The sequence below is a fragment of the Pimephales promelas genome, chromosome 2 (assembly GCF_988280905.1).
Source record: "Pimephales promelas chromosome 2, fPimPro1.hap1.1, whole genome shotgun sequence".
NCBI lineage: Eukaryota > Metazoa > Chordata > Actinopteri > Cypriniformes > Leuciscidae > Pimephales > Pimephales promelas.
The window spans coordinates 13,466,897-13,493,023 of NC_142770.1; the positions used below are offsets into that span (position 1 = coordinate 13,466,897).

General features: G+C 39.3%; 3 protein-coding genes across 5 annotated transcripts in view; 2 read left to right on the top strand and 1 right to left on the bottom strand.

Annotated features, from left to right (window-relative positions):
- Positions 1 to 759: 759 nt before the first annotated feature.
- crlf1b (cytokine receptor like factor 1b) lies at positions 760 to 9,696 on the top strand. 2 transcript variants are annotated; one of them, XM_039694658.2, is made up of 8 exons: positions 760 to 1,111; positions 2,353 to 2,631; positions 2,721 to 2,850; positions 2,935 to 3,101; positions 3,838 to 3,995; positions 6,397 to 6,565; positions 8,821 to 8,999; positions 9,562 to 9,696. In XM_039694658.2, the coding sequence occupies exons 1-8, from the start codon at positions 940 to 942 to the stop codon at positions 9,583 to 9,585; spliced, it is 1,278 nt and encodes a 425-aa protein (XP_039550592.2). In that variant the 5' UTR covers positions 760 to 939; the 3' UTR covers positions 9,586 to 9,696. The 2 variants fall into 2 exon arrangements, with proteins under 2 accessions (XP_039550592.2, XP_088972481.1); XM_089116355.1 differs by having other exon boundaries at positions 8,824 to 8,999.
- A 2,376-nt stretch (positions 9,697 to 12,072) lies between these two features.
- On the bottom strand, positions 12,073 to 15,093 carry rex1bd (required for excision 1-B domain containing). The gene is made up of 5 exons (XM_039694611.2): positions 14,949 to 15,093; positions 13,702 to 13,784; positions 13,294 to 13,498; positions 12,746 to 12,834; positions 12,073 to 12,588 (listed from the first exon to the last, which is right to left on the bottom strand). The coding sequence occupies exons 1-5, from the start codon at positions 14,949 to 14,951 to the stop codon at positions 12,516 to 12,518; spliced, it is 453 nt and encodes a 150-aa protein (XP_039550545.2). The 5' UTR covers positions 14,952 to 15,093; the 3' UTR covers positions 12,073 to 12,515.
- A 601-nt stretch (positions 15,094 to 15,694) lies between these two features.
- The window catches only part of cpamd8 (C3 and PZP like alpha-2-macroglobulin domain containing 8), a 37,838-nt gene continuing 27,405 nt past the window's right edge, over positions 15,695 to 26,127 (top strand). Inside the window, exons 1-14 of one of the 2 annotated variants that reach the window (XM_039695046.2) lie at positions 15,695 to 16,230; positions 20,045 to 20,196; positions 20,572 to 20,594; positions 21,113 to 21,278; positions 21,748 to 21,800; positions 22,172 to 22,189; positions 22,821 to 22,875; positions 23,036 to 23,149; positions 23,235 to 23,319; positions 23,400 to 23,508; positions 24,079 to 24,306; positions 24,414 to 24,584; positions 25,174 to 25,302; positions 25,393 to 25,588. In XM_039695046.2, coding sequence (XP_039550980.2) covers positions 16,142 to 16,230; positions 20,045 to 20,196; positions 20,572 to 20,594; positions 21,113 to 21,278; positions 21,748 to 21,800; positions 22,172 to 22,189; positions 22,821 to 22,875; positions 23,036 to 23,149; positions 23,235 to 23,319; positions 23,400 to 23,508; positions 24,079 to 24,306; positions 24,414 to 24,584; positions 25,174 to 25,302; positions 25,393 to 25,588 — 1,588 coding nt within the window. In that variant the 5' untranslated portion in view covers positions 15,695 to 16,141. The remainder of the gene's footprint in view (positions 16,231 to 20,044; positions 20,197 to 20,571; positions 20,595 to 21,112; positions 21,279 to 21,747; positions 21,801 to 22,171; positions 22,190 to 22,820; positions 22,876 to 23,035; positions 23,150 to 23,234; positions 23,320 to 23,399; positions 23,509 to 24,078; positions 24,307 to 24,413; positions 24,585 to 25,173; positions 25,303 to 25,392; positions 25,589 to 26,127) is intronic. The other variant, XM_039695047.2, reaches the window with a different exon arrangement.

The window sequence follows — 26,127 nt, forward strand, 5'->3', positions numbered from 1 at the left end:
GTCTCCGTCCAATGCATTGCATTGCAGTGGATCGGGAGGATAGAAATATAGCAGAGCCTACAGGGGAAAATATTTATAGTTTTATTGTTATTGTAAATAAAAACAAGCACACAAAAAGAATAATTTCTAAACAATTAAATAATAAACAGCCATTAGCAAAGAAACTGAAATAATAATAAAAACATATGGAACAATGTGGGGATTTAACTTTTTAAATTGTATTTTAGATAATTTTGAGTATTAACAACACACACACACACACACACACACACACACACACACACACACACACACACACACACACACACACACACACACACACACACACATATATTATTATAGACTATTATATAACAAAGTATTCTATAATTGTCTGATAAAAAAGATATTACACAAAGATATTATACAAAAAGTTGAAAATTGCTTATTAGTAATAACTTATTCATATAATTTTTTTTACAGCGTTTGTTGCCTCCCATCAGTTATGACTGTGACCAGGAATAATGCGTACCCTAACTTTTCAATAATCTATCCAATAAACAAAATACATGTTCTAAGAAAATATTTTATAATTTCCTAACTATTAGGCTATTACTAACAGCCCATAATAAACATTGCAGATAAAAAAAATATGGCCTTGTGTTTGTGCTATTAATGAATACGTGAGGAATAGCTTACACTTTTGGAAAGAGTTTGTTTCATTCTTTTCACTTAGCATTCAAACGAGTAAAAAAAACACTGCTGCAGATGCCCTACTAATAATGACTTGTGTTTGTGTGGTAATACATGGGAGGAGCTTCAGAAGAATCAACTTTTTCAGCTTTTGAGGCGTTCACTATATTGATTCTTCTCTAAAATTGAGAGTGAATGTGAATCTGAACGTCCGCTCCGCATAATGGTGCTTTTCAGAACCAGCAATGATTTTCTCGAAGCTTTCTGATGATTAAGGTTTTTATTTTTCTGCAGTTTATGTGGAGGAGAATGGATTATTGGTACGCGCGCTCCCATCAGCATGACAAGAATCGAGTTGAGAGCGCGCGCGACAGACAAATGACAATTTCAGTCATTATGTTGTTTTTTGTTGCGCTTCTTCCATATGCACTCACAGCACGTAAGTACAATTTCAGATGCATTTAAAGTTTATTTTGAATTAAAGCCATTTGAGAAGTCTTCAAACTTCATCTTCATTTAAATGTTATTTTTGGGAGCGTTTATGATGTTTTCATTTTCATAGGCTACTTAAGAAACGTCAAATTAGTATATTCTCCTTAGTTTTGACTAAAATACTATAGTTAAGGAAGAATTGTTACTTTTAACGATGGCAATTTTCTACTTTCATCAAATAAATACTAAAATCTTAAAGCTTTTCATACTGTTTGAAGGCGACCCTATAATCGTTTTAATTGCATTTGGGAGAAACGGTTAAGGTAAAGTCGTGCAAAGAGACTATATTAAGATAATAACAAAAATAGATCTCGAATAACCTGTATTCACTAACAAACAAGAAAATAACAACACATATCGTGTTATTTACACACTGTAAAAAATATTGTTTTTTAACTTAAAAAAATAAGTTACCTGCTTGCCTTTAAATTGTTAGTTAATTGAACTGAAAAAAAGTTAATACAATGAAGGAGATTGGTTAAATAAATAGAATCTCAAAAATATATTATTTGAACTATATTAATTATCTAAGGTGATTTGACGAAATATAAAAAGTTACGGGTCACTGATAAATCATGAAAATACATTTTTACAGTTTAAAACAGCTCGTCCTTGAGTGCAATATTGCTTTTATAAAACAGTAGTTGCCTCATTTGTTTTTTTAAAACAAATTCAGTAACTTATGCATCCTTCAGATTTTCTGTTTTGAACAAACAAAAGCGCTAAATCTGTGTACTAAATTGAATATAAATGTGAATATAGTTGTTCAATCACCAGTTTCATTTGCCAGTATTTCCAAACAATGCTCAAGAAGAAAAAAAGTCTCCAATAAGTACTATAGTTTTAGATTAACAATTCAGTCTTGTTTCCTAACTCCTCAATGTTCCTTAGAGTCCAATGGCACGTTAAAGAGCTTGTCCGCCTCCCACCAGGAGCAGAAATGATCCACATCAACACTTGTTCTCCATGAAGGCCAGACGTAGTAGCTTTTCAAACCCAGCCATTGTTCCATATATCTTTAACATGAATAAATATGAGCTCTGTGGACACACAAGACGAATATTTACAAGATGGAAAACCACTTAAGATGCTGAAAAATGATCTCGTGCAACCTTTCCAACTGGCGGTCATAAATCCAGTTGTAAAAATTGCTGGAATCATGAAGTCTCCTCTTCTTCTGACCCCCAGACTTGGCTGTCATATCCCCCCAGGATCCAGTGCTTTGCATCGGCTCGAGCTTGACTGCAGTGTGCACTGTTAGTGCCGAGCTGGGAATAACAGCTAGGTCCTTGTATTGGACGCTGAATGGGAGACGCTTGGCCAGAAACACTTACAGAGTCCTGAGCCCAACCGAATCAAGTGTCACACTGCATCAACTCAATGGCTCCTTGCAGCAGTCAGGAGACAACCTTGTTTGCCATCGAAGCAACGGAGAAGTGTTGGCCGGATCGTGTATTTATGTTGGCTGTGAGTGTGTGAACAAGTTTTGGTGTTTTTTGGTATGCGATTTTGAATATTCATGCGTCCTCTTCTTTCCGTTTTAATTTGATGTACAGCACCCCCCGAGAAACCCGTCAACCTGACATGCTGGTCACGAAACACCAAAGATCTCAGCTGCAGATGGAGTCCAGGGAGTCAAGGAGAAACATTCATCAATACCAAATACGTCCTCAAGTACAAACTAAAGTGAGATTCTGACACCAAAAAACTTCCACATTTCCACATTTTTCCCTTTCAGCATGCAACTTTTCCATTTTAACATCCATCTAGATGGTACGGTAAAGAGAAAGACTGCGAGGACTACACGGGACAGCCGTATATGTGCTACGTTCCACGCGACCTTGCCATTTTTACACCATATGAAGTCTGGGTGGATGCGTCCAATCAGCTTGGCTCTGCCACCTCTGATGTGGTCACCTTAGACATTTTAGATGTAGGTAAGTAGGACTAAAATATGTTGGGAAAATAGATGTTGGGATCAAGGTCACTTGGGACTTCGTTTCCCAACTAACACATAGATGCACAAAACCATATGAACGTCTCGCATATGGTGCGCACACTCGTCTGAGAGAATAGATTATTACAGACTGTAAAAGCACTTTCCAACAGCTGAAACATTTCCAAAAGGCATCTTGTGAAAATAGAAGTTTGAAGGTCAATGGGCAACTCAAAGTCTGTTGGCAATTGGTTAAAATGTATTATTTTTGACATGCCAATGAATTAATCGAATTAATTCCATCAATCAGCAATTTTTGCAGAGAAAAGCAAAGATATAGCATTACTACACCAACTTCAAGCCCTCATTTCCTCATCTTCTGAAACAATAAGCTCTGGAATTCTCCATGATTGGCTTTGGCCTAAAGGCGAGCTTGATTAAAAAACGTATCAGTGGAGCACGTCCAATCGCAAACATCAATGGAAATGGGAGATTACATTTGCAGCGGCAAAATATCATCTAGCTAATGAGCAGCCATCAAAGTTTATTGGGAGATTCAATTACAAGCAGCAACATATTTTTCAACTCTTTGAAGAGATCTTTCCCTTCCAAGAGTTAAAAACTTGGTGCTTGTAATAGTTTAATGAAAGTTTGATGACCCATCTTTTGTTGGGTTTAATCAACCGTTCTGAAGCAAACTTTTCACAGTATTAGATAATGCAAACATCTTTGTTCAGTAACTACAGATCCGCCTCCTGATGTCTTTGTGAGCCGTGTTGGAGAGCTGGAGGATCAGTTAAGTGTATGTTGGGGCAGTCCTCCTGCCCTGAAAGACTACCTGTTTCAGGCCAAGTATCAGATACGATACCGTGTGGAGGACAGCGACGAATGGAAGGTATGGCTGGAAGGGTTTTATCCAATGGTCTCCAGTCCTGCTCCTGGAGTGCCAACGTCCTGCTGAGTTTATCTCCAACATGCCCCAACACACCTGCCTGGAAGTTTCCGGTAATCTAAGGTGTGTTTAATTGGGGTTGAAGCTAAACTCTGCACTACTGAAAATAATGGATTCAAGTATTCATAGCGATGCCATAGAACAGGGGTTCTCAACGCTGGCCCTCGAGGTCCTGCAGAGTTTTGCTCCAACCCTATTCAAACAGACCTGAACAAGCAACTCAAGGTCTTCAGGATTACTAGAAGGTTATAGGCATTAGGCAAGTATTTGAATATTTCAGTGAACAGTTCTTAAAAGAACCATAAGATGAGGTCATGGAGCTCCAGACTTCCAGAGGGGTGGGGTAGGTGGGTCCCGCTTGGCACCCTTTTGCCCCCTCCTCTACAATAGCCCGAAGGTCCGTTTTTGGACCATCTTTGCTCCGACTAGAGATCCGTTAGGGCCAACGAGCCTGGGTGTGTCTAAAGAAGCTTTTTGCACTATAGAGAATCTTAAGTGCAAAGGTTCAATAGATGTTATAGGTTCTTCATGGAAGCATTGATGCCAATAAAGAACCTTTATTTTTAAGAGTGTCAAGCAGGATTGGACGGTCCTGGGTTAGTCCAACAGAAAACTACATTTAAAGCAGTGTTGTCCAATCCTGTTCCACCTTCCAGCATCTGAAATCATGGACTTCCCTTCTATATAGTAGGCGAAACTATTATGTGATCAAAGAAATATGTCCAAATTCAAAGTACTCATTAAAGAGAAGGCAAAAAGTACCCGGATGACCAACTACTTCCGGCGGGATTCTGAATTGTCCATATGATGGATGCTTTACTATCCCGTGAGGCCATGGCAGGGGATTTGTGAATGGCGGAGAAGCAATTGACACTGGTAGGTCATTTACAAGTTTAAAATTACGAGTTTACAGGTTATAATTATAAGTTCTACAAGCACTTGAAGGCTTTTAACAGTTCAGAATCATTACGGTAATTACGACATGGCGTGAACTCACCTTAAGGATCACTAGAAACTTCCAAGCAGGTGTTGTAGCTAAACTCTACAGGAAAGTGGCCCTCCAGGAGCAGGATAGGACACCCCTGATTTTAAGGTATAGTTTACCTCAGAATGATGAATATTCTGTTATTATTTAGGGTCTCTTTACACAACACTTTATAAAACTAAAAATATCCAACTTTTATGCATTTTGGCCATTGATTTACACAACAACAAAAACACAAAAGTGCAAGTTTTTGAAAACAGTAGTGTTTCTTTACTAATGGCGCTTTCCCATTACCAGCTCGACTCGGCTCGCTTTTCGTTCCGTTTTCCATTGCATACAGTACCGCCACAAATAGTACCTGGTCGTCATAGCGACGCCTTTCGTTTCTCGTTGCCCTATCAAGCTCTCGCAGGATCCTCTCTTCGGCCACCAAACAAAGGAAAGTCTGCACCTCCTCGTTTGACCACGGCGTATTCTTCTGAGTTGACATATTAGTTAGTTTAGTAACTATCTCTGGCCAAACTATTTAAATATAGCGGGGTTATTCTGGATACTCCGTCTGGCTCGTGTAATGATGACGCAGAGAATGGTGACGATTCTCTCTGACCAATCAGCAGTCGGCATTGTTTTCACATGACATTTTAGTATCGCCTTAGCTCGCGAAAACCAAACAAAGGCGAGCCGAGCCGAGTCGAGCTGGTACCGTGTAGTGGAAAAGCGCCATAAGTGACATCGCCAATGACTGGCCTGACATGAATAATACAGCAATTTATTCGTTTTTGGGGATCTGTGTGAATTTGGATCATTTTGACGTTTGTCATCTGTTCTCGAAAAACACAAAGAAAAACCGTTTCCATATTTAATGCATCATTGTCATGTAAACGTACCCTAAATAATCCTAAATCGAAATTATTGATCTGCGAAATTATTTGAGGAATCTCCTGGCCACTTTTCCTAACCCCTAAATGACATACTGACTCATAAAGGTAGTCCATATGACTCATGCATTATATAGTCTTCAGAAGTAACAAGATGGTATTGAATGATTCGATCTCTAATCTGATTAATCTGGTTCTCAGGTTCAATTCACTGACTCAATGATCCAGCAGTTAACAGCTCACTGGAAAGGAAATTTTTCTGTAAATTACGACTGTAATTTCCATCTGTTCTTCACAGAAACCTTCAGAAGTAAGTCATATGGACCGCTATTATGATAGCTTTCCACAAGAAAGTTATGCAGGTTTGGAACGACAAAGGTGAAAAACTTATGACAGAATTTACATTTGTGGGTGAACAGTTTTACCCAAATCGTCCCCAATTTAATGTCTAGTGTGCAAACTTAATTGTATTTCCCCTCAGGTGATAGATGATGCTGGGAACCAAACGTCATGTCGGTTAGCTGGTCTAAGAGCCGGTACTGTGTATTTTGTCCAAGTACGCTGCAACCCAGTGGGCATCTATGGCTCGAAGAAGGCAGGAATATGGAGCGACTGGAGCCACTCGACCGCTGCGTCAACACCTGGCATTGGTGAGTTACAGCAAAATTTATAGCAGCAATGCAACGTCCCTTTCCTTCACATTAGGCTTCTGCATCATGCGCTAATTAGATTCAAACCATATGTAAACACTGAAAAAAAAAACCCATCAAGCTACTTGATAGGGATCTCTCATAAGCAGATTCAAAAGACTTCAGTAAAATGTCAAAGCGCTTTAGGGGACAATTGATGAATTCTTTGAGCTTGTCTCAGATTGATAAATTAAAAAAGTCTTAGAGCATGTTCGGATTAAAGGGGCGGTCGACCTGAAACTTAGTGGAAACAGATTCGGTTCATAAGAAATGATGTTACATGTCTTGCATTAAAGAGAGGATGTTATAAATCTCTGTTTTATGCCAAGCAATATGAGTTATGGCAAGTCTGAGCTCCTCTTCCTGCATTCTGTTTAATGCTCATTAGCAGAGAGATGGTAAATAGCCTATTATTCATGGGAATGTGCACATCGCTCAGGGCCACGCGGAACAATCGACAGCATTTAAGCAACTGTCGTCAGCTGGGCTTGAATTTAACAAATGTTTTAAAAATGGTTCACATTTAAAATATGTACTGTCACTCAACTAAAGGATTATTAGGAACACCTGTTTTTCTCATTTATGCAATTATCTAAATCAACAATGCATTTAGGGGTGTGGTCCTGGTCAAGACAATCTCCTGAATTCCAAACTGAAAATCAGAATGGGACAGAAAAGTGTTTTAAGCAATTTTGAGCGTGGCATGGTTGTTGGTGCCAGACGGGCCGCTCTGAGTATTTCACAATCTGCTCAGTTACTGGGATTTTCACACACAACCATTTCTAGGGTTTACAAAGAATGGTGTGAAAAGGGAAAAACATCCAGTATGCGGCAGTCCTGTGGGCGAAAATGCCTTGTTGATGCTAGAGGTCAGGGGAGAATGGGCCGACTGATTCAAGCTGATAGAAGAGCAACTTTGACTGAAATAACCACTCGTTACAACCGAGGTATGCAGCAAAGCATTTGTGATCCACAGCACACACCGGGTACCACTCATCTTCACTACAATTAGGAAAAAGAGGCTACAATTTGCAAGAGCTCACCAAAATTGGACAATTAAAGACTGGAAAAATGTTGCCTGGTCTGATGAGTCTCGATTTCTGTTGAGACATTCAGATGGTAGAGTCAGAATTTGGCGTAAAAAGAATGAGAACATGGATCCATCATGCCTTGTTACCACTGTGCAGGCTGGTGGTGGTGGTGTAATTGTGTGGGATGTTTTCTTTGGCACACTTTAGGACCCTTAGTGCCAATTAGGCATCGTTTAAATGCCACGGCCTACCTGAGCATTGTTTCTGACCATGTCCATCCCTTTATGGCCACCATGTACCCATCCTCTGATGGCTACTTCCAGCAGGATAATGCACCATGTCACAAAGTTTGAATCATTTCAAATTGGTTTCTTGAACATGACAATGAGTTCACTGTACTAAAATGGCCCCCACAGTCACCAGATCTCAACCCAATAGAGCATCTTTGGGATGTGGTGGAACGGGAGCTCTGTGCTCTGGATGTGCATCCCACAAATCTCCATCAACTGCAAGATGCTATCCTATCAAAAATGCTTTCAGCACCTTGTTGAATCAATGCCACATAGAATTAAGGCAGTTCTGTGAGGCAGTTCGGCGAAAGGGGGTCAAACACAGTATTCGTATGGTGTTCCTAATAATCCTTTAGGTGAGTGTACACCTTAATGATAGTATATAAATAATAATACAAAAACTAATCACTGATTTTATTTTTTCATTTTTAATGTATTACATATAATATTTTGAAAATAATTTATGTAGGTAAACTTTGATTATTATTATTTTTTTTTTACTATGCAATGCTATAATGGTGCAATAAATTAAAAACAGGAGAAAAAAAATAATAATTTATAAATTTATCAAGATTAGGGATTTACCGATTTAAAAATTCAGACTTTTACTGATAAGCTGAGGATTATTTTGGTCATTTATTGGCCATAAAAATAATGTTAAAATTCTATACCATTTTGTCTAAATTAAAAATAAAACACAAAAAATCATTTAATTTAATCATTTTACATCCCAAAATCAATACTGTCGAAATGTTTTTTGACAGTATTCAAAATTGCCCAGTCCAATATATACGAGTTTGAATTTGCAGTTGAACGTTTACGGTTTTGTAACTGCTTCCTAAAAACTCAATATTTTAATATCACTTTAATGTCATTTTCATTTCCATTTTCCCAGCAGAAAGGTCCCATAGTTGCGATTCGAAGCCAAGCGAGCACAACTCAACGCTACGAAAGGAGCTCAAGCAGTTTTTCGGCTGGATGCGCAAACACTCTTATGGCTGTACGGACGTCAGCATCAAACTCTACGACCAATGGCGCGTCTGGCTGCAGAAAGCCCAAAAAACGCACGACCAGGTCAGTAAGGACAAACTGTACCCTCTATTGCAACGCCTATCAAGAAGGCAAATCATCACTCTTGGTACACATGAAATACAGCCACATTTAGTGGTTTTATGTGACCCACACAAAAGAGAACCAAAATATCCGTTTAAGCTTTTGATCAATAGACTCGCATTTGATTGCGTTTGCTAATGGCGGAGCATCATATAATCTTCAGACGGTTACCACAACAGACGGGAACAGCCAGTCAAAGTAATCAGCCGGAATGCTAATAAATTCCTTTTAGGTTAGACTGTGCAGCAAAGCTTCAGTTGCGATCCAACCAAGCACGAAAAGTCTTGTGTGGCGTACTAGAATGCTATCCGACATCCGCTGCACGCTCTCTGAACCGATTCAGTGGTTACTGTTGCTCTGGCACTGACGACGGTTGGGAAACTTAGGCCGCTTCATTAGTCACACTGTCCTTTGAAGAACACGATGTAACTGCCACAAGAATGGCTGGTACCAATTACGCTTCTCTGTCCCCATATATCAACTCATCACATTCACTTGTAAATGCCATTGTCTTGCCTTTCAGGTACTACACAGCGGTAAATCATAGTGAAACTCTAAAGAAGGCTTGGGAGAGTTTGCGGGGGCCTGCGACAACAACGTTTTTATCACTCTCCAGTGCTTGGGACGTTTCATCTGGAAGAGCCAAGACTCTCTGAAGGAATCCGCAAGGAGACTGTAGTTTGGCGACATGATCTACTGCACGCCTCCTGCTATAGTCCCCGTCAAATACGTCAAAGGAAGTGCTTTTGTCTCAGACATGTTATTTATAAGGGCATTAAACCAAAAAGAAAGACTCAAAATGACGAAAGAGAGCATAAAATGTTGATAATGGGAGGCTGTCATTCTCATTTCTCATCTCACTATTGACCTGTCATCCAAAAAAGGACCTTTACAACTACACTGTAAAAAGTGAACAGTTGACTTAGGCCATGTTTACACAAATCCGGGTATTTGGCAAAACGAATATTTTCCCCCTCTCCGTTTTCAGAAATAACATCGTTTACACACCCGCATAAATACGCCGTCGAGCGCCATCATAACTATGCCAAACCTATTGGCGGCAGTGTAGGGGTTAAGGATAAATCCATGCAAGCCAATCAGAATCCTCAGAAACGACAAGAGAGAACCTAAAACGCCGTTCTCCCAGTTCCGCTGGAGAAATTGTTATTGTTTTTAGAAATAATCGTTTTCAGTGATAAAAACGCCGTTTTCGTGTAAATGAGAGGGAAATATCTGCGTTTTCCCATCGTGTAAACGGGGCCTTAACTAAAAGAAAAGACTGAGGAAACCCGTTGCCTTAAAATTAAGTATATAAACTTCATGCGTAATTGAAAAGATTAAGTTATGTGGACAGGACTTGTCAAGTAACTTTTAACTTAATTAACACATTAAGTAACACATAACTTAATTTTTTTAGTTGAAGTTCACTTTAAGTTAAGTCAACTGATCACAGTAGATTGAAAATGATTCAATTTTCAGACAATTTTATATACAAAGTTTATTGTGTTTGCTACGAGTTAGAATTCGTAAGCAAAAAAAAGATAATTTAAATATTTCTCTTAAAGGGAAAGTTTACTAAAAAAGTGGTTGCGCTATAAAACAAGGTCTCATTTGTTAACATTAGTTAATGCTTTAACATGAACTAGCAACGAGTATTATATTCTTAAAGAAATGATGAACCTTTGTTTGTTAGTTAATTCCTGTTCTGTGCATTAACTAATGTTAATAGATACAACTTCTGATCTTAACAATGTATTAGTAAATGTCGAGATTAACATTAAGATTAATAAATGCTTGCTGTCAAACTATTGTTCATTGTTAGTTTATGATAACTAACGTAGTTAGCTAAAGTTAGCTAGTTAGTAATAGGAACTTGCCACCAGGGCAGTCCCTTGAGAAGTAATTGCTAGGGTCATTTTCCTGGTTGCATTCGCACCGAACTGCGAACTCTGCAGTGACGTAAGATGGCCGTCATTTAAACATAGCACTCAACAACGGGAGGATGGAGGATGCCGTGATCGATTGAGAAATGCATTGACTTTGGTGTCATTCAATCAATCGCTGTTTTCCATGCTCGTGAAATTAGTTCATAAGTATTTCTAAATTGTGTGTTTACACATCTTTTTAAAAATGGCGGACATCAGTGTTTCAAATGGCATCCGTTCGGCCAATCAGCGTACACTTACGCCACTGGTAGTTCCTCTTTTGGCGGATTAGATCCTTCTCTGAAGTAGGAGCTAATTTAGTCTCATTCCTATCTCTTAAATAGTTTATAGTTCCTGAGGTGCGAACACACGAAAAAGTTGGTACTTTCGCCAATAGTTATAGGAACTATGAAAACACTTATCCAGTCTGACCGTCCTGGTCCCACTTTATATTAAGTGGCTATAAGTACTATGTACTTACATTGAAAAATAAGTATAACGTACTTATTGTAGGTTAAGGTGTAAGGGATGGGTCAGCTGTGTAATTACAGATGTAATTACATAAATTAGTTACAGCTGTAATTATTACATGCTTGTATTTTTAAAATATAAGTACAATGTAAAAACATGTATATACACAATAAATCCATTGTATCAAATGATTCGTTTCAATGTAAGTACATAGTACTTAAATCCACTTAATATAAAGTGGGACCAAAAAAGTTAATGAGGACTGGTTCTGCAAAGCTCGAAGATTAAAAAGGCCCATAAAAGTGTCATATATCTGACTTGTGCTTTATAATCAAAGGCTTCTGGAGTCGGATGATAGTGTTAGATCACAATCCACCTTAAATCTAGTTCATGGGATAATTAGCGATCTAAATGAATCGTTTTTTGCTGGTCCAGTTTATAAAACTTATCTGAATGATTCAGTTCAAATGACTAAAATAATTGTTTCTCACACAAAACTATCATAAGTCTTCAGAAGACTTGGAATATCATCACATGGACCACTTTATGGTGCTTTTGTGTCCTTTTTTGAAACTTGAACACATGGTACAGGTTTTGACATAAGGGTGAGTGAATAATGACAAACTTTTTAATTTCAGTGTACTGTCCCTTTAATTGGTAAGCACATTACAAGTTTAGATCATTTAAGTGTAAATTGTAATGCATTTCTATGTAAATACTGTATCATTATGTAAAAAATAGTTTTGTCTGTATAAATGTCTTAAAAATATGAAAGGAATGTTCATATATTTTGTACCACACTATTATTATGCATATGATCATGAACAATGTTTTACACTTTCAATGAACTTTGAGTTAGTTTAATAAACAGAATGTCAAGCTATTTTCGAACATACAAAAAAATCAAATAAAAGATCCAAACTCTATTTAATAAATATATGATTCGCAAAGCCTGCATCAGCAATGCAGTCTATCTTTAAAGCACCCAAGACAGCGATTGATACCTTAGATGACTCTTCATTAAAAGGGAAAGTTCATAGAGCATCTGAATCCATCTCTCTCTCCTGAGACGGACTACATCTCACTCCGGCTCCTCCGAGTCATACTTGAAGTCCTGCAGAATCTCACTCAAAGCGGCCGTATTCTTTATTATACTGACAGAGATGGAGTGAAACATAAAGAGTATTTTTATTTGGATGTTTACAACAATAATAGGTTTTTAACATTAAATTTATATACAAAGTATATGAAAACCACCAGGATGAAACATTTATTTGACATTAGCAGGTGCGTTGGAAACGTTGCACTTACTCCTGTTTGATCTCATGGACTTTCTCCTGGAAATCCTCATCTTCTGGGTGATCTTGGGCATTCTGCTTGGCCAACTGTAACTTAGCTGTCTGAAAAGACATCCGTATAAATAAACATTAGGAATAGTACTTACAGAACTGATGCATTTGGTTTAAAACTTTTTTTAAATTTTATGCAATAAATTTAGATGAGCAGAATCATTTCAGTACATGCTAATTGGCTGACGCTGAAATTGTGCAGGACTAAAATGTTTTATCCTTAGTAAATATGCTTGAAAGTGCACATCTTAGAAAGGCTTCTTATGCATAAAAGATCAAAACACTGATTGAAATGCTGTATCCCATGATGCAATGCACTCAATGCAGTGATTAATCAATTTCCAGCTATATTGTTTGTCTATGCTCACTCATTTTATCCAACTGCCAAAAGTTAAATTAGAATGATTAATTTATTGTTGAGATAATAACTGGATCGCAAGCAGTGCACATTTATATGTAGTATTAACCAAACATTTTTAAAAACAATACAGTCTTGTGCAAAGTGCTCACCAGCTCTAGCTTTTCTTTCTCTTTAATCTGCAGTTTCTCAATGTGCTCTGAAAGGTCCGGCCGGTCGAAGTTTTGGTGCAGTTGCTCTTTAATCTTCAGAACTTCTTTGGAAATGCCACAGAATGCTTTTGTTATCTCATGTACCAGCTGTTTGTAGTGCTCAAAGTCATAGTGGGGCCCCGTCCTTAAATACGCCTCATGACCCCTGAGAACAACAACTGCATTACCTCAAAATACCCCTGATAGACAGACAGACAGATAGATATATAGACAGACAGACAGACAGACAGACAGACAGATAGATAGATAGATAGATAGATAGATAGATAGATAGATAGATAGATAGATAGATAGATAGATAGATAGATAGATAGATAGATAGATAGATAGATAGATAGATAGACTGACTCCTCAAATAGTTTGTATGCCTCCACACGCTCAGCTTGAAGAACATAAAATCTTCGGACCAAATTTTTTAAATCTGTAGGCGCCTTTAAAAATGAAAGATGCATAACAAAGTTAGAACAGACACCACTCACAAACATCAATATATATATATATATATATATATATACACACACACACATACACACTTACCTAAAGGATTATTAGGAATACCATACGAATACTGTGTTTGACCCCCTTTCACCGAACTGCCTTAATTCTATGTGGCATTGATTCAACAAGGTGCTGAAAGCATTCTTTAGAAATGTTGGCCCATATTGACAGGATAGCATCTTGCAGTTGATGGAGATTTGTGGGATACACATCCAGAGCACGAAGCTCTCGTTCCACCACATCCCAAAGATGCTCTATTGAGTTGAGATCTGGTGACTGTGGGGGTCATTTTAGTACAGTGAACTCATTGTCATGTTCAAGAAACCAATATGAAATGATTCAAGCTTTGTGACATGGTGCATTATCCTGCTGGAAGTAGCCATCAGAGGATGGGTACATGGTGGCCATAAAGGGACGGACATGGTCAGAAACAATGCTCAGGTAGGCCTTGACATTTAAACGATGCCCAATTGGCACTAAACGGCCTAAAGTGTGCCAAGAGAACATCCCACACACCATCACCACCACCAGCCTGCACAGTGGTAACAAGGCATGATGGATCATGTTCTCATTCTGTTTACGCCAAATTCTGACTCTACCATCTGAATGTCTCAACAGAAATCGAGACTCATCAGACCAGGCAACATTTTTCCAGTCTTCAGCTGTCCAATTTTGGTTGATCCACAAATCAACTGCAGGATGCTATCCTATCAATATGGGCCAACATTTCTAAAGAATGCTTTCAGCACCTTGTTGAATCAATGCCACATAGAATTAAGGCAGTTCTGAAGGCGAAATGGGGTCAGACACAGTATTAGTATGCTGTTCCTAATAATCCTTTAGGTGAGTGTATGTAAATCTCCAAAACATGGTAATAATCAGTGATATAATTAGAATGCATTTATGTTGTAGTATTCATTTGTTAAAATAAACTTTAACATTAATTTATGTACATGTAATAAATATTCGTCTTCTGAACAAACCGTTTGTTTCTGTATAGACTAGCGTTAGCAATTTCACGACTGTGTGTATATTTCTGGTCATTTCCTATTCCTGAATCTGATTATATAATACAGTCTGAATATTCAATAACTTACCATGATGCTGAAATTGCTTTGAGTGTTTTCGTTGCTTAGCTGATGTATCTAATCTACTCTCGCGCAACATGTGTATCGTATCGTCTCGTCTAGTCACGCTGTAGCATCACTTCCTGTTTAGGTTCGCGGACGACAACGTCATCATGTGACGTAGCCGCGATGCTGGCGTACTGGGCCATACAACTGAAAAAGTATTATTTTGATATGTGGTGAATTTTAACTTGTTATATGTAGGCTACACTCCTATTATTTTCCTTTCTTTCTAAATTTTGTCTTTTTTTTCTTTCTAAATGTTAATTTCTATATGCTATTTTTTCTTTCTACATGTTAAATCCATTTAATATATATTTATTCATGTTCTAAAATAGGAAATTGAATACCGTTTTTTTTCATAGGGCCTATATAAAAAAGCTACATCAAACGCAAACTTCAAAAGCTCAACACAAAAGCTGATTTTAAATGTCTAGTGCTAAAGCGCCACTAGGGGGCCCCGATGTCATATATTTTCCCTCCATATTAAAACAAATTCAAGTCAGGGTAAAGTTTTACATTTTAATTACACACTTTTTATGTAAATAACTTGATATTTAAGATTTAATTTTATAATTATATTTATCACAGGCATCAAATAAATTAAACAATACACGACTAAAACGTTCTCTTTTCAGACTCCATTCAATTGGACCTGTAAATTTACAGAAAAGCTTCCAATTCGCGTTGAGGGACAGACTCGAGCAGTCCTGTCTCTACTAGCTCAGAGGGGCTCTGTTTGTTAGACTTGTTCTGACACACCACTGAATGAGACAAAAGCCTGGAGAGTTCAAAGGGGCAAAAGCAGCCTGTTACATTAGGCTGTGGAGCTCAGCTCAATGGATCTGATGTGCACTAAATACCGTGCTACACAAGGGGTGGGGTGGATGGAGATAATTTTTAATGCTGAAATATGAGCAATCGGAACTGAGGCGGATAAATAAGGCACGCCAAGAGGGATTGTCTTTACGCGTGGAGAGGAGTTCAAAAATCAGTTGCACGGACACGATACTGGGAATTGGGATAAAACGCAGCACGCGCTCCACCGGAGGCTCGTGCTTTCCCCTCGTGGATACTTAAGATTGCACTCGAAATAGTAATCATATATTTGTGGAATATAGCCTACGTATTGTGGACTCGTTACAAAACAAACGAGGGACAAAATGAGAGTGTTGCATGTGCACCACAATTCCTGGACTCTGTGGACTGTGTTCATGTATGTTATGAGTGGAGTTCATTCACAAGAAAGACAGTAAGTATGATTGTAGCGCTATTTGAGGGATGATATAAATCGCTTTTTCATTTCAAGCATGCATGTTTTGATAAGACTTCAGTCAGGTGATAAGATAACTCACCAGTATGATTCGGATTGACGCGCGCGTGTGAATGTTTGTGCATCAACAACAAATAAACTCAGCAGCACAGCTGTTTATGTGTGTGTGGAGGTTACAAACAAATTAATCCGTTACAAAAATGTTCATGGTCACCAAAATACTATAGTCACTGCATAACACACCGTGGTAAACTAATATGGGATCCTCTTCAAGGAAGCTTTCTTGTACTTGCCGAGTCAGAGTTTTGGGAACGTTTTATTTTACAGTATAATGTTATATGTACTTGCCATAGTAGTAAATTATGCATAATTACATGCAACTAACCCACCTCAACCAAACCACAATCCTGGTGACGTCAATTAATATTACACAGTACATAAATATATAATTACACTGTAACACTTGACACCTTAAAATAAAATGTAACAGAGTTTTGTTGTAACAGTAATTGCTGTTTTGATAGAAAGTAAGACATTTTTGTCAACTCCCAAGTGATGTTTTTTCAAAACAGGTCATAGTTATGTTTCATACATTGCAGGCATTTAAAGTTGGTTATGTTGTCATTGTCTTCATTCCCACTATTAGTATAAATAAGAAGTAGTTGACTCCATTATCAGCTTCAATGCTGATTTGTTGTACTGATTAGACCCAATTTATTCTACTCAAATTCTTCTGAGGAACAACATTCAGAAGAAACTTCAGTTCACTTTACCAAGGCTATATTAGAAGATTGTGGTCCATATACCTATATTAAGATTATTCAGTGGTTGAGCAAAGCATATTTATCTTGTCAGGAAACGTTTTCATTGTATGGTTCTTGGATAACACTGTTGATAATTGTGATATTTGCCAAATTGGTTGTTCATTTTTATTAGTCCTCCTGGAACCAGATTTCTGAAACAATCCCCGTAACTATATACGTTCTCAGCAACTATCAAGTCCCAAGCATATTTCTAACCCTAAACTTAAGTCAAATGATTAGTTGACAGGAATGTTGTTGGGTTAATTGACCCAGAAACTACAGAAGTCCACAAACTTCATCCTCCTTCATTCCAGGGTTGGGCAGAGCTTAGTGCCAGTGTCTGTACCTGTTACACATGGTTGTGCCAAGTATTTCGAACACCAGAGAAAGAGGTCAAAAACCAGCTTGACCTCTTTGACAAAGAGCTACATTCTCTCGAGTCAGCCTGTGGCTGTTCTTTCCCTCAACAAGAGAGTGCTATCATGTAAACACTGAATAGGTCTATGCCCACCGCACACATGAGACCATTGTAAGATAGGAAGGTGAGGATCAAATGGAGTCAATTCCGCATAGATGCCTTGGAAGGGATTTTCTCATGCCTTGAGACTTAAATTGCCTCTGGCCTTGCTGAACCGTAATGCCAATCACCTGATATCTCACACTCAGGCAGGCTATTAAACTCAAGGACACTGAGTTACCCGGGTTTATTTGGGCATGTAATGGGTCAGAGTCACCTTCCAAATATTTCTCATCATTTAAGTTCACTTGAACCAAATTTGCAGTAGTCTAGACAACTTGGATTCAGAAGAGACGAATTAGGTTCATGTCGCTTAATTGTGTAACAATGTTCCCCTACACTTGTCATGGTGTGTGTTTAATGAACGAATTGACTCGGAAAAAGTTTCGTTCATTTTGATGAACGAGTTCGAACAGGAGAGTCACACAGTACAGAGCAAGGCGATCATTTGAGCTTATAAAACGTAAACTTTGTTTTTGTTTTTTTAAATGAACGTTCGTTTCGCTTGATAAGACCCTTATTCATTGTCTTGAATCATTTAAAGCCCTTTGAACAGTTTGCACTGAAACTGTCATTTGGACCTTGAACCGTTTGTTTCCCGTTGAAGTCCATTATATGGAAAAAAATCCTGCAATGTTTTCACCAAAAACCTTAATTTCTTTTCGACTGAAGAAAGAAAGACATCCTGGATGACATGGGGGTGAGTAAATTATCAGCAAAAGTCAGCAAAACTTCTCCTTTAAAGGGTTAGTTCACCCAAAAAATGAAAACTATTCCATAATTTACACACCCTCAAGACATCCTAGGTGTATTGGACATTCTTCTTTCAGCCAAACACAATCAGAGATATATAAAAAAAAATATCCTAGCCCTTCTAAGCTTCAAATGAGATTTTGAATCCCAAAAAAGCACATTCATCCATCATAAAAGCAATCCATACATTCTAGTCTAGTTCCAGCGGAAAAGTGAACTCAACCCTTTAAAGAAGTTGAAAATAATTTGGTAAATTCAGACACAAATTGCTCCAAAATAGCTTTGCGTTGTTTGTGATTTCTGTTTAAAGGGGTCATGAACTGGCTTTTTAAATTTTATTATATTGTCTGAGGTCAACTTATGACGTTCGCTTGGTTTTTGCATTCAAAAACATCAAAATGAATAAGTTGTAGGCTATTTTGTACCCTAGTTTTGAGCCTAGCTGAAAAACGCTCGGTTTTTATGGGCGTCTCGCACTGAAGACTTGGAAGTAAACGCCCACTGCTGTGAGTCGAGAACAGTTTTGCATATTATAATGAGTTTCAACTCACCTGTCGATGCACTTGGGGGAAATTGTTCTGAAAACGTCCAATGTTGTAAAATGGCAACCGGAATGATTCGCCCATACATGTTCAAGTGTGTTGCACAATTCCTGTCAGATCCAATATAAACGGCACAGCACCGTTCTTTACTCTTAATCGGTCTGCAAATCTAGTCTTGTTTACAAAACAATCCTCAGTGAAATGAAGCGAACAGACGGACAATGTTTTACCTCATCATTTGGAACACCATTAAAAATAAAGTTTATCCATGCAGTCCTATTGGAATCCAGAGGAAGCTTATGCAGCAACTGTCTTTTTCCACAACCAGGCGCTGCACAATATTTTGTATTGCTCGGTAGCTCGATCCGGTTTGTCATCACGAGGTAGGCATCTATGTTATTTAGCTATGCGTGTAATGCGCGAATCGATGGGCGGGGCTAAACCGGCCGTGTTGAAGTAGGCGTTGATCTTCTTCTGCGGGGGTGGTGTTTTATCCTCTTCGATGTCATAGTTCCCCAATAAAAGCTTTTATTGGACTAACACGGACGTTTTCAGTTCTGAAACTTACAGGATATTCTTATAATATGACTACCTCTTAGATGTCATAAGGCTCAAGGAAAATTTGATTTCTCAGTTCATCACCCCTTTAATAGTAATAAATGCAGCGCTCATCTGGTAAGCTCCTATAGTTACGATTAATGAAACTAGAAATTGAGGGGGGAAAACACGGAAGTGACTCTAACCGGAAGCTGTCCATTCTCGAGTTTACCGTACATTGTTTGTACATTTAGTTATTGCAACGCAGTGCTATTAAATGAGTGCACTCTAAGGGTTGTCCCTTTGTCCCTATTCCAGCCCTGGCGACGAATATTCACCTTACGGCCTAATTAAAAAACGTGCTATTGTTCTGAAATTTGTTATTTCGAGATCAGTCGTAAGGTTCCGCCATTCTCATAACATCTAACTTGGGCAACAAAGAATCACAAAACACTTGCCAGTTTCTGTTTGAACATGATATTTGTTTTATGTTTTCCCAAGTGGTAAGGTTCGCGATGCTTGTTTGTTTGATTTGTGTGCCCTATGAAGTGAGCTTCAGATGTACGCTCTAGACTAAACAAAGTGTTAGCGTAATTGCTATGGAGTCTTGTGGTTGAAGACTCCCGTCCTTTGATTTACAGGGGTTACCTGATTGCCGCGCCATCTGTGTTCCGCGCCGGTGTGGAAGAGGCCGTGAGCGTGACCATCTTCAATGCAGTAGAGGACACACGAGTGCAACTGCAGCTCAGCGTCAAGGGCGAGATCGTGGCACATAGCCATGGCACTGTACGAGGTGAGGGTTACGTAGGGGAATTTACTTGCTTTAATTTAGCATCTAAAAGTACTGTGGTGCCAAGAGCTTTCTGTCTTAAATATGTCATTTAAATTTTAATAACTAAAATATACTTTTCACCATGAAAGAACCAAACAAACATACCAAGAGCTTCTTTTGCAATATCTTGACGCACCAAAGGTGAATTCCCTTGGTTCAATTCTTAAGCCTTGTGAGAAATTATATATGGCACATACTCTACATGAATTAACAAAATTCATAGCTTTTAATTAAGGTTTTGTTCAATAAAGCCATTTATATATCACAATAGATTCATGTTTTGATTCAGAAATCTGTGCTTGTGCAGCTTTCACTTAAATTTGTTTTTCATTTCAGATAAAGCCACCATCAAAATAAAGGTGAGCAAATCACATCAGCCAATTCTCCTGAGCTTAGGCCCCGTCCACATTACAGCGTTTTCGTTTAAAAAACGGAGACCTTTTGCTACGTTTGCACCTCCCGTCCAGACTAAAATGGAAAAAACAAACACCTAAAGCGGAGAAGTTTAGAAACGCTGCAGCTCCGTTTTGAATCTCCAGAGGGCGTTTTAGTCAAGAAGGGACAAAACGGATGACGCAGTCGCAGAGGCTCACGCACGGCTCTATGATTGTGTGTCATCAGTTATGATGTGTCCTTCCCTGATTCATTAGCCACCGTTTACACCGGCACGCGCATGCCCAGCGTTGGTGAATGGTCACGTGATCCGCGTTTTCAGTCGTTTTAATGTGGACGGAGATCAATTCTAATAAGCAGATAAAACGCTGGTGTGGATGGCTGGTGTCGTATTCGCTTTAATTCTCCGTTTTTAAACGAAAATGCAGTAGTTTGGACGGGGCCTTAGTGTGAAATTTATGCCTAATAACCACAATGTTCCCAGGTGCCATCAGATCTCAGAGGCCAGGCACATCTGAAGGTTTGGGGGAACCGTCAGCTCAATGAGGGTGGCTACATCTTTCACAACCACACCACTGTGACGGTGGACAGCAAAGGCTCAACTGTTTTCATCCAGACAGACAAGCCAGTTTATAAGTCCCTGCAGAAAGGTCTTTACATTCACCTCACACAAATGGGATTCTTATGACACTAAATGTGCTTGTAATGCTAAATGTCTCAATGCAGTCGATATTGGCTATGTTCAAATTACTGTCTGTACACTGTATACTTTTAAAAATAATATATCATAATATGTATTCCAAACACTGCTTTCACAGGGCACCTGTACAATTTCAAATTGTGCCAAAACTCTTGTTTCAAAAACTTGTTCGACATTTCTTACAATGCATTCATGACACTATAAATGAAAGGGTTTAGTGTTTGCGGGATACAGGGTTTGCTGTATACAGCAGAATTTGAGTTGTTTGTATTGTGTGCATACCGAAAACTTACATATTTTACATCCTGCATGCTGCAAAAATAGCATAGAAATTAGCATGCTATTCTGAGCTTGGCCAGTGTCACAAATAGCTTTGAGAAAGAAAATTTATTTCTGGTTTTTCTTTCTCTCCCCTCTAGTTCTTATAAATGTCTATGCTGTCACGCCAGACCTAAGGCCGACCAATGAAAAGGTAAAGTCCTGAAATGAAATGCTAAATTACGCTTTGAACTAGAGGAGCACTAACAAGATTTATTTAGTGTCCAAATGCAAGCATTTCCAGAAAGGGGCAAAAGGTAGCTTAGCTGTATGCCCCTCATACACAAACAAACATGCAAATTAAAGAAACACATTCACCAGAGCCAAGTTGAAATCAAGCTTTTTTCCAAAAGCGGCTCCAGCTGTAATGTGTGGACAGCATCTTTTTTTGAAAACCGCTGGTAAAACTTCTCTCAGATGCAGGATTGATTGAAATCTTGAAGGGGCTAATGTTGCTGTAGTTATGCATATGTGTTATATGTGTCGTCCTCATCCCTCTAATCACTTCCTTGTTTTGTTTTCCAGATTGACGCTTACATAGTGGTGAGTGGAGGGGTGGACACTGCTGCGGTTGGAGTGTTTCTTTCCCAGCAGGGTCCATGTTGCACAGCTATAGAGCTTGACAACTGGTCGCCGGTGTTGGGTTCGACCCTGGAGCAGACGCTTGTGGGCGACTAGGGAGATAAAAGAGAGCGAGTCTTCCTGGGGCATTTCCCCCCGCTGCTCTGTGCTTAGCTTCCATCTTTTTCCCACATGCTGCTTGGTCTTTGAAGCGTCTCTGGGGCAAACACTGTTGCTTAGTTCCAGAAAATTCTTCTGAAAGCTGTGCAAATGGCCAAAGGGGGAGCAGAAAAAAATGTTTGCTATGTATACGATGCTTCGTGTTTATGTTAGTTTGGCACCGTCGGCCTCTGGCTCTCGCCGGAGGAAGTGTCAGTCGGGGTGTGTGTAGTTTTGTCTTGATTGACGGGCTCCTGGAGTGTTGGCCCTTTGAGTCAGGGCAAGGTCAGTTTGTTTAAAAGCATCATTGGATTTGAAACGCGTTTTCTTAAGCTTGTTTCTTTGCTGCCTTTTTACGAGTGTAAAGTGGCCTCCAGATTTAAGCCAAGCAAATAAGTAAGAAAAAGACTATTTTAACCACATAGCGTTGAAGATTACCACTTTGTTTACCCAGGACCCCAGAGGATCCCGCATAGTCCATTGGAAAGATCTGAAGTCTGTTTGTTGTGGTAAGAACTCTTACTATCTTGTTCCTATGGCTGTAATCAGGGTGATCATGTTGTAATCATGGATCACACTGTAAAACTTTAGTGTTTGACATTCACGATATATCATAAGCTTTGGTCGCTATGATAGTGCTGATATTTTAATGTCACTATTGTCTCTTAGGAATTGTCAATATGAGCTTTCCACTGTCAGACCAACCAGTCTTTGGGGAATGGTTAGTTTTCGTGGAGATGCAAGGCCACACGTACAACAAGTCATTTGAGGTGCAAAAGTATGGTAAGCAGTGTAGATCCTTAAATTTGCAGAGTAAAATGGATAGAAATGAATGAAAATGATTGATTTTGGTCTTCTTCTTGAAAAGTCATGCCCAAGTTTGAGCTCATCATTGAACCCCCTCCCTACATTCGAGACCTCAATTCCTGTGAACAGGTCACAGTCAAGGCCAGGTAAGAGGAATCTGCCTGTCATCTTAAACAAGTAATTTTGCAATGGCTTCCAACATCTCAATAACCCTGTCATCTCCCAGGTACACCTTTGGAAAGCCAGTGTCAGGCAAATTAACAGTTAATATGACAGTCAATGGAGTAGGCTACTACAGACATGAAGTTGGCCATCCGGTGGTGAAATCAATGGAGGTGAGCATATAATAAAGTATTTCCCTGATGAAAAGACCAGTACACTTAACTTGCTCAAACAGTAAACCAACTTCTTTGGTTGACCACTTTCAAAAGCAAAGTTTTGCACGCATAGCTGTCCAGTTGTCCACTATGAAGCCCAAACCAGTGCAAGCTCTGCATATTATCAACCAAGCTCTAATCCATGGGAACTCATTGAGATAGCTTTCACTCTTGTGGACTTCATGGACAAGACTGCTAGTCGAGATCAAAAGCATCAGTTGAGACAGGGGCTGGGTAGACTAGTACCTAAACATGTGGGTGGTGATGGCGCAATGGATAAGACACGTGCCTTTGGTGTGAGAGACCCGGGTTCGAATCCACTGTGAGACACCCTGAGCAAGACACTTAACCCCTAGTTGAGAGGTGTGCGACCTCTGACATATATAGCAATTGTAAGTCGCTTTGGGTAAAAGCGTCAGCTAAATCAATAAATGTAAATGTAACCAGCATTAATCAACTTGTTCAAGCTAGTCTTTTAAAATACCAAAAGTAGCAACTCTCTTTAACCAGTTTCTTTCTTTTACATAGATCAAAGGCTCAGCCACTTTCAGCCTCTGTGTAAAGGACATGATGCCCTTAGAAGTTACAGACCATTTCCGAGGCACAGTGAACATGTGGGTGACAGTGACCAGTGTGGACGGTGCGCGGCAGACCATATTTGACGATTCTACGCCAGTCCACAAGCAACTCATTGACATCAAGTACTCCAAAGATACTCGCAAGCAGTTCAAACCTGGTCTGCCCTACAAGGGGATGGTGAGAGGAGAATCAAGTCTTCTGTTGGAAAGCAGATAATCTTTCCTTTTATCCTTTTTACTAATCAATCCTAATTTGGAATGATCGTTTTTCACCACTGACCCCAGATTGAGGTGACCTATCCGGACGGGAGCCCGGCGGAAGGAGTGCAGGTGCGGGTTAAGGCCGAACTCACCCTGAAGGACAACGTCTACACCAGCGAACTGGTCTCACGCAATGGCAAAGCCACTTTCGAGATCCCCTCCATCCCCACAGCTGCCCAGTACGTCTGGCTGGAGGTCAGTGGGAGGGATGTGGAGATGAAGAGGAAACTTCTTTTGAGGGTGGTTTAACCTAGTGCAGGGGTAGCCAACCCTGCTACCGGAGAGCTACCACTATAGCTGGTGTAGGTTTTATTGGATTCTCTGCAAGGTTGTTAGCCTTCCAGGAGCAGGGTTGGCTACCCCTGACCTAGTGAGTAAGGGGTTATGATGGTACTACTAACCCTGAAAAGTTGTAGGTTCAAACCCTGCAAAGGGTGATGCATGACTATTACCATTGTTCAGGAAGGTTGCTCAAGTGCTAATGGGACTGTGCCTCTAATGTCACTTTCACACTAGATGTTTTAGTCTAAACTGGGTAAAGGTTTGCTTGATCAGCGAGAAGGCCGATTTACAGGTAAATAGAAAAGATCCATTCTTGGATCTGTGTAAATCTAACACAGTCTGTAGTTTGGTGCCTGGTTTGTGGTTGATAAGAAGGCTATCTGAAAGAGAACTACTATTGACTGTTTATTTTGCATAGCTGTTCACCAAATAGAGTTCAAATGGAACTCACAGGGCCCTACATTTCTAATTTCATTTGAATTTCTTCTGTCTTTGATTGCAGTCAAAAGTGATTGCCATTGATGGCAGGCCTGCAGGAGACCAGTATCTCCCCAACTATCTGTCAATCAGTAGCTGGTACTCTCCGAGCAAGTGCCACATCCAGCTTCTAAGTCCCCATGCTCCTCTTATGGTAAGAGACACTGCCAATATCATTAGTGGTGGTTGCTAAGGTATGCAAAAGTATTTTATAAGTTTAAACAACTTTTAATAATGCGTCTAGATTGGAAAAGAAGCAGAGATCTCCTTGAAGTCCACCTGTCCCTGTAACTTCACCTTGCACTATGAGATCGCCTCTCGTGGGAATATCGTGCAGTCTGGTCAGAGGCATACCAAGAGCATGGTCCACCGTGAAAAGAGAGCTACCATCACCTTTGACACAAACATTCACACCACTGCCAAACCACCACAAGACACAGGTCAGTTGTATTGCAATAAATGCAATCAGCCATTGTTCAATTTATTAACTTAATAATAGGGTGCTGAAGTGATGACGTCACTTTGCAGGACAACTCTGAAGCTAGGGGCGCATGGGTTCCCTCGATCGAAAAGCTATGCATTTACCCCATAGACTTTTGGAAAATTGCAAAATATAAGATCTGTGTTCAACAAAGAGTTGTGACCCTTACACTTTTTGTCTATCAAGATAATCTTTACAAGTTAATTCAAAATGAATAAATTTTGAAGCCTATATAAAGTTTTTTAAAAACACAAGCGGACACAATAAAGTTTAAAAAAACACAAGCAGGTTATAAATATGTGTTCTATGTCATAGATCAAAACGTGAAAATATTTAGAGTCTTTGTTCACCACAGACCTTATTTCAGGCGGTTTAGCAAAAACCCATTCAAAAATCCCATTGACTTTAGAGCGAGGGAACCGGGAGTGCTAAAATGCTAACTCACTTCCGCGTTTTGGCCTACAGGGTGACGTCGTAACTTCGGCACTCTATAGGACT